The sequence below is a fragment of the Achroia grisella genome, unplaced genomic scaffold, assembly GCF_030625045.1.
Source record: "Achroia grisella isolate CSIRO2021 unplaced genomic scaffold, CSIRO_AGI_Agris_v1 utg840, whole genome shotgun sequence".
NCBI lineage: Eukaryota > Metazoa > Arthropoda > Insecta > Lepidoptera > Pyralidae > Achroia > Achroia grisella.
In genome coordinates this window covers 2,047,239-2,060,473 of record NW_026713038.1, presented here as the reverse complement: position 1 = coordinate 2,060,473, position 13,235 = coordinate 2,047,239, and the positions used below count along the sequence as shown (strand labels likewise).

Below are 13,235 nucleotides of genomic sequence, written 5' to 3'. Positions count from 1 at the left end.
CGTATAGTATAGGTACCGTGCCAGGATTCGAACTCACAACCAGTAAGGCGGTATGCAACCGCTAGGCAACCAAGACCGTCAATCATTTATTGTTTTTTTATTAAACCGCAATCGAACTAATTAGTCGTGAAAAGGTAACAGACAGCACTTTCGCATGTAAATATAATAGTATGGATTAAATTAATTTATCTAATGGTAAGCATAATTGTATGTACCGTTGTAGTGGTAATAATGTAACTCGTGACGTGTGCTGTGACGTGGTGTTCGTGAGTGTTGCGCGTGAGCGCAGTGACCAATTTCACACCGCCTGCACGACCACACCCGAGGGGCTTTGCCCAAATTCATATGGTCATTTACCTACAGCCTATTAGAAATTGACATAAGTTGCTGTTTTCTGCTTTTTCGTGTGCTTTTTTTAAAATAAAAGTTAGCCTATCAAAATCTCTTCACAAAAACATTTAATTGAAAAAGTATCCAACCGATAGACAGTCACATTTTCACATTTATGATATACACAAGTATATTTTGTCCTAAAATTTACCAATACAAAAGACAAAATGTAATACGAATAAAATGCCAAAATAACCTTTAAAACACGTTTAATTTACACGAAGATATCTGAACGTTGATAGCCAAAAAATTACTATTAAACTGATTGCCTTGTTTAACTTGGCAGCACCTACATTAAAAAGGAAGCCGAGAATAAATAGCAGTCACAGGAGAAGTAATGAGACGCCTAACATGTCCTATCCTATTTCATGACATAAAAATTTAGCATCCCGAAGGCTTACTGTTAATAACCTATATTTTTTTCTTCAGGTATATTTTAATGTACATAACTAGTTCTAATGTCGCGGAATTGATTAATTTTTATTATTATTCGAATACCAACAGAAAGAACAATAATCTTTGCTTAGTATGGGACTACAACAGATGACTCTTTCCAACGATTTGTATTTTAACCTTTTTTGAATATTGATACAATTAATAGTATTTTTTATTAAACACATGCGAGAAATGCATCCGGGAGAGATTCTAGAATGAAATTATGTAAACTATTTTATATTTCGAAGTGAATAGACTCGTTTATTTAATAATTTTACTGTCTGTGTACCTACAATACTAGATATTAATGGATTTGCTTGAAATAGAATATTACTAATACACTTTATTGATAAAATGTTGCATTTGTTATGATACCTAACAACTAAATAGAGCGACTGTGTTAAGTTGATAACTCATTGACAGTTGTTATAGGATTTAATGCTAATGTAACTCTTAAGTGGTTTATAATAAACTCTTAGACTTACTTCCTTTACCAAATTTACTGTTAATGCTAGTATTCCGTTATGTTATATTTTCATAGCTCAACTACAGTTTATCAAAAAATGGTATAGATTTTCTAAATATATTTTGATGGTAATTGAAAATCGTCGAATAGCTGTCATTTGGTAATTTTCACAGTGTCTCATATAATATCAAATATTCTTATTTGATAAAAATGAATAATTTTATATAATGTATGTATGTATGTATGCATGTCTGTTATGGTAATTATTGCTGATTAATAATATTTCATGTAACATCTTATCTACTGCACCAATATTTCGCAAATAAATTATTTTATTACATTTCGAACCTATTACCATGTAATGTTAAGCTATATGCTATATATCGTTTCCGCGAGTACCTCAGATATATTTCAGTCACCAAGTAGCATGCTTTCTAAGCTAAATATCAGTTGACGTATGAGACAAATCAGTAAATTTATAAAATAAGAGACAACAACGCATTACTGTTATCACGGTCATCACATGATAACTTTATGTCCGTAGTGCTGGTCATAAATGCGAAGATTACCACTTACCGTCACATTGTTTGCCATTCCAATTACATAAATAAAGTAACGGAAACTAATCAAATAAACTCACTACCGCATTTTCAATATTGAACGTCATCCATAAAAAGAATAAATAGGGTGACCACCTCAACTAAAATAAACTTGGGATACACCAAGTGATTTACGGTACAGACGTGTGAGAATCAATAAACTGAGCACGAGAGTCGTGATTGAGTTCGGCGCGTGCGCAACAACCACCAGACCCGTCTGTTACAAAGAGACCTATTGAAAAAAACCGACAAGTGTGTATTGTATATCTAGGATGGGTTCCGTTGAAATAAGAATAATTAATTTATAATTATTTTTCAATCGATCAAAATGTAGGTACTCATTAGGTAAACTAATCCAGTTCACATAAGTAATCTAAAAAGTCAAATTCATGATTGAATATATAGGTACCTAATATATATTCAATCGAGAATTTGACTTTATTTTTAAGTTTCTAAATTGAATTACGATAAATATAAGCACTTCCAAAGTATTAAGTAAATAAAAAAAAATAACACACAATAGTAAAACTCGACTTCAAAATGAAAGAGGTTTGAAGTTGGCATGTTCCATATATGTAGCCGTTGCGATATGTTTTCTATAATTCCGATTTCGATTCTTCCGTTGTTATTCGTATTGTTGGTTCCATACTAATGTTCTTCGTCAAAATTGGTTATTCTCTATATAAAAATATTAGTAAAATTATTGACATTGTTACAGAACTTGTGCAGTTGTGGTAAATAGTGTGGTGTGTATGGAGTTTCTTAAATAATCTTTGATCTTTCTTTGATATACAATGATCCGTATGCGGAACCCCAAAATCTTTCAAATACGGTTACCCAGATGGGAGGTGTGTTCTCTACGTAACATATCGTGACTTAACTCTAGAGAGCGTGACTTTACTGACCAAACGTAAGGTTTACATTTCAATTGTGTTTTTTTACCAAAAAAAATGTGATTACGTATATAGGTAGCAGCTGATGTCCATTTTTTTTTTATAAACTTCCGTTTTATCGAATTTCGTTAAGATCCGATTAGTCATTCGGTTATGAAAAGGTAAAAAACAGACAGACAGACATTTATAATTGTTGTATCTTTAAATTAAATACATATGTTTATTATATTACTTCTAACACTCCTAAATGCATTGTCACCATTGTTAAACAGTGGCAAAATTATGTTTTTTTTTTAATCGTCCTTAACATATATTTTATTCAAAATAGGGATATGACCTCTGATCCTAATAGTTTTTATATTATTTTTTACATTTCGCCGCAATAGACAGAACTTCAGAGAGTTGCATCTCTCAATTCGAACGTAACACGTCGTGACTTAATTCATTAGAGCGTGACTGTACTTAACTATATTTTATTTTTTATACTCACCTGACCCACACCGAATTACATACAAAGTGTAAACTGAACACTCAATCTCTAAATTAATAATTAGCTTGGCTAGTTAATGATTATACATACTTATTATATAAACGCTATTTACTATGATATAACTATAATAATGAATATATTTATTGCCTACAATAGTACAGTAATACAAATATAAAATTAAATATACAATTATAAATCGATTGGCAATAGGTATTGTACCTATAAACTCTGTTGCTGCTACTCTGCTGTTGCTGGACTGAGAACATACCATAAGAGTATGTCTAAATATATCTCTATATAATATCATCTAAATATCTCTATATCTACATGAATAAAAATATTTTATTTTGATTTTGACGTGCGCTAGTTTTCAGTTTATATCTATTATTATTATTTATGGGCTCCCTATATTTTCTGTCGAGGTTTGCTCTAGATACTATAGGATGAGGTTATTCAAAAAGGATATGTTCCTAAAAGTCGACAAAGCGTTGGTTCACGCTTTTTTTTCAGACTACTCTAATGCTGTTGGCTTCAGCTGGCCTTTACAGCTTCAACTTGGTGTTTCAAGTATTTATATGCTACGATATCATTTTACCATTAGATCGGCCATGTGCTTGATGGCCACTACTGAGATATAAAAATAAAATTTCTATGCAAACGTCCTGGTCACAGGTCAACTCTCGTTTATATAATATGTACAGACGGAAAAAGTATAAAACAATTAATTATTACATCATATGATAGGTGGTCAGTTTGTCTACCATTCCAATGACATAAAAAAATACAAATTACAATGAACTTCACTTATATATAACATCATTAAATCCTTGATCCGTGATCCTTAACTTAATGCATGTATGCATTAAGTTATATCATATACATATGTATGCCCCGACAAAGACCGCCACTTGTGAGTCCAATTATGTTTTTCACCATTCTAAAGCCCTGTAATCTTTATCTAAAATAACCCTGGACAATTAACACAGCGCCATCTAGTTGCACGGTAAGCCGAGCTTGTGTTATGGGTACTAAACAACAGATATAAATAATTAGATTTTTTGTAAATACATACGTAATATACATAGAAAATACCCAGACCGATACAAACAATCATACTCAAGAATACAAATGTTTGCATCGTGCGTGGAATCGAACCCGCGACCATCGGAACTAAAGCTAAACTGCTAGACCACCGAGACCGTCATAACCTAACCTAATAATTCTTCTAAAGGCTCTATCTCAAGGTTTCATCTAAATTATATACCTTGAGGTCAGGTTATAGATAGGTTGCTCTATTTCAGTATATATTTGTAGCATATCATAATAAATTTCGAGAACTAATATGCTGCTTATAATTTCAATACAATATTGGAGTTGAATTGATGATAACTGTGCCATATTTTACTGGTATAATAAGCCTTTCAGGAGTGTCGTTTTAAATATCAAATTTATATGTACCAGGTAATGGTTTGATTAAAATGCAAACGTTGAGAGGTCTATTTTATTGTTAAGGTATGTACAGATACAAAATGTTTGTTTTGCTTACATTGTTTCATCTATACCAATATTATAAAGTGATAGAGTTTGTAAGGTTGTATTCTATATGTACTGAACCGATTTTGAAAATTCTTTTACTGTTGGATAGCCTATTTCGCAGGAGGTTATATAACATCACTCTATGACCAATAGGAAAGATGTGGCAAAAATGGGGAAAATGTAGAGCAGACGAAGACGCGCGGGTCAATTAGTGTTAAATATATCTATAAATAAAATCACTGTGAATTTAAACCGAGCGAAGTCTTACCTCTACATACGAGATTAGGTGTTACGACTGATTAATTTTTTTTAGACAGGTGTAATAATTAATTATTATTCGAAGAAAAGTAGAGTCTATTTTAGACTTGAATTATGGAATAGTGTTAACCATGCTTACTCAAGGAATTATAAAATTAAGAATATCCATTTTTTTTTATTTAAATTTGAATAAGATAGGAAATTGGGTTCCCATTTCAGAGTAGATCTATTAACTCCCATTAAAAAGCGTTTGAAATTTCTACAAAAGAGATCGCGGATAAGAGCTAGTATTCCATAATACTATCATTACGAATACATTTACAATAATATTTTGTACTAATATCAATCATTCCTTTTTCGTATGATTATACTTGCCTTATATCAAACCCTTGACCCGGTACCTTGATACCTTATCCATCACAGTCACAACAGTATCTCAATTTGACATCTCACTTTGCGTTGGTATGAAACCCTGGCGAAAATCGGAACTAATCAATTTGCATACAAATAACTGGTAATTAGTGTGACAACTAGCGCCACTGTCATGTCATTGGTTAACCCACACAGAACATGTCACGACCGGTCAGCGATCTTAGAAAGTGGTTTATTGTTCACCTCATAATTACGACGGGTTCATATTGCTGATGGATTTGGATACGAATGTACGTAATAGATAATAATAAGTCACGATCGACCGCCCTTACTGTCATATGGTTCTTAAAGTCTGATTAGTGTTGTGGCGTAAATTATAAACTATAGCGGTATTATGCAAAGACCAGTTTGTGAGGGATTAATAGTAATAATGACGAGTTAATTCAATGCTAGCAATGTAGAATACAGTCAATTCGATATCCACCCGTCTCCTCTGGACTCAATTATGGTTAGTTCTTATTGAGCTAAGTGATCTGACTTCAAATACTCATCCTCCATTAGTTCCCGCTAGCATACACCGTTGGCACAGACGACTACACTACACATCTTGTATGGAAAAACGTTCATGTTAGTTGTCTATGACATTTAATTAATTTATTAGGTACTTACCTGTGAATGTGTATTTAAAAAGGGATAAATAGTATTTACTATATATAAATATATAGAAATTAAATTAAACTTCATCTAAAAAATTAAATCAAATATATACAGTCGTAAAGATAGAGAAATAAAGTGATAAATAAAAACAATCTTCAAACATCAATGTCGTGATAATTCTACCTGGATTCCAGCTTTTATACCCTTTACGGCTATATTATTTCCAAATTAACACTAGCGCACTTGGGCGGAAGGATACAGTTAGTAATGTGGACTAGTCATCCCCATGTTGACAATGTATAGTCACGCGGTTTTCCCTGGGAACTACCGTAATAAACTCTTGCTGAATTTGCCACGATGAGCTAACTGACCTGACCTCATGCTCATTTTGCCATACTCCACTGGTGCCTCTCTTACGTAGAAGGCGTGTACACCATTCCATTATCATCCAATAAAAAAAATACTAAACCATTTAAAGCAACTCTTGTAACTTGTCCCACAATCGTATCAGTGCCTTATGTTTGGGCGTATCGGTTATTCGCTCGATACGATAATCTACGTTTCGTATCCGGTTGATCTATCGTCATTACGCTCGTTTAGTGGGCGGCACTCGATAGTTCCCATTTCTATTTTTAATCTCCGCGAGAAAGATTATAACTGTATGTACAGAATCATAATACAAAACAGATTAACAAGTTATTAATTTTTTATAAGTATTTACGCATAAAATGTTGTTGATCTATGAGAAACAGGTCTAAAGCAAACATTAAAAACCATACTACGTACCAATGAATAGTACTATATTATAAGCCATAACATAACATATTTCCCTATATAGTATTAGTGTTCTAATATATAATATGCAAACCGTTGGTTTTCAAACAAAGTTATGACACTCTTCAGTTAGTATGCCTTAAAGGGTCATGATGATTAAAACAATCGCAGTCATATAAATACAGAGTGACTGTAAAAAAAATAATATGTTTCATGTCAGATTTTAAACGAAAATCTCGGTAGTATTCTGTCTCCTGTAGTATTTTTTTATACTACTATGATGGCACTCAAGCTTACGGTGTGCCGTAAGCTTGACTGATCTGATGGTAAATAGCTACCGTAGCCTATGGACGCCTAAAACACAAGAGGTGTCACATGCGCATTGCAGATCCTTAAGAAACCTTAATGTATCCTTACTGAATCTCATGCTGTAGTCACTAGGAAAAACCGATGCAATTAGTTCCTTCCACAATCGAAGTGTATGTGAGAGGATTCACCTCTGTAACCTCACTGTCTGAGACCACTTAGGTTCCAGCGTGTGTGGATGAATTCGTCCACTTACGCCATTCACTCGTAGGGTTGCCTATTAGCATCATGCAATGCTAAAAACTAACCATAGACATCATGTCGAACAATTTTTCACAAGTACATATAAAATACTGACATGCTTAAGTGGCGAAAATGTACTACACGAATTGTGTGAAGTTTGAATACATTCAGCTAAAATCACAAGCTACCAGACGATAATGTTGTCATACAACGTTCCATTTATAACATGTGATACAATCAGGCGCACACTGCGGCCCGCTGCGTACACATCATTTAAATGTAACTACATTGTTAAGTAGATTAAACTTTTTACGCAAGCATATTGTGTTACTCTGCGCAACTCATTGAGTCTGTCCGTATTCATAGGCTATTTCTAAAATAAAGGAATAGTGTTATAACTATATATTTTTTCGAATAATAATAATAATAACTCTTTATTGCGCACAGATAACAAATAAATATTTAAAAGTATGTTTAAAGTTGATTATAAAAGTCGGTCTTATCGGTGTAATCTTTTAAAGACAACTTATAAATGTACCGGAAATTAATCAATTTACTATACTTTTATGTAAATATACAATAATATAAATGCTAACGTTCGTACGATCACATGTCATTACGACTTAACTAATTATCATGAAATTTGTTACAATTTTTTTTTTATGGATGATAATGTAATGGTGCACCCGCCTGCGCTAACGGTTTACGCTGGCGGGGCACCAGTGGAGGATGATAAGATGAACATGAGGCCAGGTTAGTTAGCCCATCGTGACAACCTCACCGCGAACTTATCACGATGGTTTCCAGGGGGAACCGCGTGGAGGTCAACCTGACATGGTACATTGCTAGTAATGGGGTCATGAGTCCACATTACTAACAATCTCCTTTCCCCCCAATTTGTTACAATTAGGATAGAGAAAAAATATGCATATGATCATACACATATATGGGATAATTTTTGTTGGTACTTTGATCGTATGAAATCACGGTTAGAAATTGTATTTAATTCCTAACACTATATATGTTCTGATTATAATTAAACTTTAATTTTTATGTTTGACAAGAGGTAGACTGAATTAAGTCTACCTATTCTTCTCGGTCACCCATTTCGAACTCCAAGCAGCTTGCTTTTATACTATTTCAACTGTAGGGTACGCTTAGGCAGGATATTTAATAGTATTATTAATTAGTCCTCTGAAATGGTATCGTATGAGTAGTATCACGACTATCACATGATAATGTGTGTCGTCCGTATTGTTATTCATGTATATAAGCGACAGTTACCTTTTAACTTGTAGTTCCATAAAAAAGGTAATTTTAAATATTTCTTGACTGACGTTAAATTTCACGATGATTGTTATATGTTTGTTGGTTTGAAAGCATAAACAAACTAGCTCTAGAATTTAGTTATGGTGATTATTGCAATGTTGCGAAATAATTTGAATAATTTCAATTCATATCGAACATAGTAAGAACGTGACAGAAGGAGTTCATTACAGTCAAGCATGAAACCATAACATAAATATCAACAACTCACATCTCAAATCTACCATTCACTTTACGCGGTATATTAAATTTTAATGATTTTAAACATATATTATATATTTATTTATTACTACACAAGGATCAAAATTATTATAGACTATGTTAAATTATATTTAATAGGTTTTATTTACTATCATGTACATTGTTTAATTATTAAACGTATTATAGACTATTTTAATTACACATATTTAATCTCTAGGTTTTATCTCTACACAGTATCATGTACATTGTTTAATAAGTCTCAAGTTATTACTGCTCACATCTTTGGGCAGGAGCACCTGGATACCAGCTCGGTCCTTTTGACTCGGTTCAGGAGACCGTGCTCGGTCCTTTTGATCAGAGACCTATGAGAATTGTCGATGATCCCAATCTCTCTGTTAGTTACGTTTAATTATACAACGGACTGTGTTCTGAAGTGAACCTACGACCACCTTTGTACTTTGTCGCAGTCACAACTTCAAACATTTTTGATTACTTATCAATACATTTTTATTGCGATAAGATGCATTATTATGTACATATTAGTTCTCGTAAGGCCGTGACCTTTATTCATTATTTTTTAAATTAACAATTTTAGCTTGTTTTTTTATCGAAATAATCTAAATATATATAACTCAAAGGTGACTGACATAGTGATCTAACATTTTTGATTACAGCCATTTTTATTGCGATAAGATGCACCATGTACGAAGTCTCGGGCCGTGACCTTTATTCATTATTTTTTAAATTAACAATTTTAGCTTGTTTTTTTATCGAAATAATCTAAATATATATAACTCAAAGGTGACTAAAATAGTGATGAAAGTTTGTATGAAACCACTGTACGAATCGAGCTGAAATTTGGCATGCATAAAGCTACTATGACGTAAGCATCCGCTAAGAAAGGATTTTGATTAATTCTATCCTCAAGGGGATAAATTAACGCGAGCGAAGCTATGGGCAAAAGCTAGTGGTGAATAAAATGTAAATATTTTATTTGCCACATATACTATATATATATTTATAACAAAAGACTTATGTCTTTCACTAAATCACTTACGGTATATCTGAGTTTAAGATAAGATGGCGCTCTGAATTATCCAGAAACACATATTTATTATAGATTAACTGACTCACGCAACTTCGATTCCATCACATTTTCCCTGTTTTTGCAACATTAGTTCAGATTCGCTCCTAGTAATCATAATGTGTTTTATGTATAGTCTATATTCGTCCCCAAAATGAATTTGAATGAACAAAGATATTATGCCGACCCCAAATAAATAGGATAAGAAAGAAGCAGATGATGAGTTTATATTCTTCCTCGATTAATGAGCTATCCAACACTAAAGGGATTTTTAAAATCCAAACTGTAATACAGAATATCTCGATTATCCAAACTCACAAAACTAATATAGATTACTTAATACTAAGCGACATGATTTTAAACCCACGTCCTGCACTATGAATACGTTCAATACAATAAAATAATATCGTCCAAGGCCATATGGAGCCGGATCGAAGATCTCGGTGAGTGGTTTGAACTGTGAACTATTGTGTCGAACTTATCTCCCATTGTTGTTAAAACTTTAAAGAATGTCAAAGCGACACACCCGCTCCGAGTTTGTAGTGAAACAGCGTGTCAAAGTTTAGTGGTAACTAAAAGAAATAGTGACATGTCTCACGTTTTAAAGTGTATTAACTAAGTTCATCTGCTTTATTTTATATCCTTAACTATATAATCTATGTATACTGAAGTTTGTTACGTTTTCACTTAACGTGTTAATGAAATACCATGAAACTTAACATAGAGATGACTTTTCCTAACATAGAGAAAATTAAGGCATATTCGCTACACAAAGTTTCTACTGTATGTAGTAAAATTAAAATTATGATCAACGTAAAGCGCCTAAAATACAATAAAACCTTGCATCCGACGACTTATGTAAGTAGCTAAAGTGCAACATTCGCAAATACACCACACACATATACCTACTAAAAGTCTTTGTTATCGGGAGTAGGTCAAATATGGCTTAAAAACTATAATAAAAACTATAAAGATGAAATAAAAAGAATAAAACTTATCACAATATATAACAATGATTATGCTAACAACGGCATATAAATTATTATATGATATAAATTGTACTTACAAGAATAGGATATAAAATCATTATTTTTTATATAATGATGTTATATCTAAAAAAGTCATTAAATTAAAAGAAACATCGAAAGTAAATAAAACAAATAATAAACTAAAATCCATAGGTTATCTGTAGATCCACATTTATCCAGCATCGCAGCATTGTCAAAAAGTTGCTTAAAATTATTGTTTAGAAAACAGCATTCCACGAAAATATAAAGTGTGTAATTTTCTTTCTTATAAACATTCTCTTGCTGTATAAATAGTATATTGTCTAAGTTTATACGTAAACCCATTATTGAAATCATTAAGTTTATTTTAATATCTGATTAGACCGTCACCTGTAAAATTACATAAACAGCATATCACGTTATCATATGACGCCAGTAATACCGTCCATGCATTGCCATTACCTAAGACTAATATATCAGCTTCTAATTAAAAATCTAGATTTACCCGTGAAACTATTATTGAAATTAATATCTTAAAACTTACTTCAGTTTCCCTAGTATTACAATGTAAAGAATATTTTTGGTATCTATTGCATAAATTGTTACGTTTCGCTTTATTGATTCTACGAAGGATCACTAAAAGATTAAAGATTGCTTTTAGCAATAAGGCCGCCTTATTGTAACGATACATGTGTCTTTTGTTATATTGTTTGTGCTTCTTCTTTACTGTACGTTGCAAATAAAGTATATTCTATCTATCTATTTATCTAAAAGCTTTTCAGTTATTCGAGAGTGACATTGCGACCTTGGGTTGTCAGTGGCTGTTTCACTTTTATTGTAACCGCAACCCACTACGTACATAGTTGTCTACTTCAGATTTATGCTCCGCCAATAAAAGTCACGGAGCGCATGTCAAAATAATGAAAGCAAGATGTTATATACTTTTATTGATGTGATTGCCGATAATTAAGATATCTATTTTAGTTATATGAATATAAATGATATATTGTTGAAAAAGAATAAACCTTTTTGACAACTGTTCTTTTTGGAAAACTGATGAATGATCATTATTCTGCACACAAATTTATGTATATGGCAGACATTCATTATGCCTGATTCTTTAACTATCAGTCAATAGTCCAATTAGCCGATATATATTCGTAACATTTTTGGTAGATCACTATTTTGAAATATATATATATATTTTCTTTTTTACATGCATGGCCCTATTCATAAACATTTGCCATTTTTTGTTGTCCCTTAAGAGACTGTATTAAGAAAATATTTTAACAAGAAATTTCTTTTCAGGTGGTGTTAGTTCGAGGTCATTACGTATCGTACCTGCCGCTGTGCAGCCGCAACGAGCCCGTGTTCCTGGCGGTGTGCACGCCGCTGGCGATGCCGGAGACGCGCGAGTGCGTCGTGCACGGCGCCACCAACGTCTTCACCACCGTGCACGCCATGGACATGAAGATACTGCACATAGACACCAAGTAAGTACCACACACCGCTGTTGATCTATTTAGATGAAGGACGACTTTTCTGCATGGTACAGAGTGTCAAGACGTGAGTGTCATACCTCCAACATCTGCAACACCGTGCATACTGTGGACATGATGTACCCACACACCACTGGCAAGCTATTTAGGGGAAGGAAAACACTAGTTCATCGTATAGAGTGTAAAGACAAGTACCACCAACGTCTTTACCACCGTGCACACCTTAAATATGAAAATACTGCACATTGAAGCCAAGTAAGTACCACACGCCGCTGTCGATCTATTCAAGGGAAGAGAGATCCTAGTTCATGGAGTCCTAGTTCATGAGATCAAGACAATTGTCTCCAAAGTCTTCACCACCGTCAAGCCATCGACATTAAGATACTACACTAAGTAAGTACTAAACACCGCAGTCGATATATTCAGGTGAAAAAAGAGTCCACTTCATAATACAGAGTGCCAAGACAAGTGCCACCACCGACCACGCCATGAACATGAAAATACTGCACATAGACACCAAGCTACTACCACACGCCGCTATCAATCTAATCAGATGAAGGAAGAATCTTCTTCACAGTGCAGTACATGAACAGCACGTCCCGTAATATGCTATAATTATATATAAATAATGCACCTCCATATCCTGTAATTTATCTCTTTTATCTGATTTTACATAGTCTCGTCAGTCTGTTTGCAGTC

At 33.2% G+C, this 13,235-nt stretch overlaps 1 protein-coding gene across 1 annotated transcript in view; it reads left to right on the top strand.

Annotated features, from left to right (window-relative positions):
• The window catches only part of LOC131852090 (PAS domain-containing protein cky-1), a 124,177-nt gene that overhangs the window by 80,049 nt on the left and 30,893 nt on the right, over positions 1–13,235 (top strand). Inside the window, exon 5 of the mRNA XM_059202714.1 lies at positions 12,346–12,530. Coding sequence (XP_059058697.1) covers positions 12,346–12,530 — 185 coding nt within the window. The remainder of the gene's footprint in view (positions 1–12,345; positions 12,531–13,235) is intronic.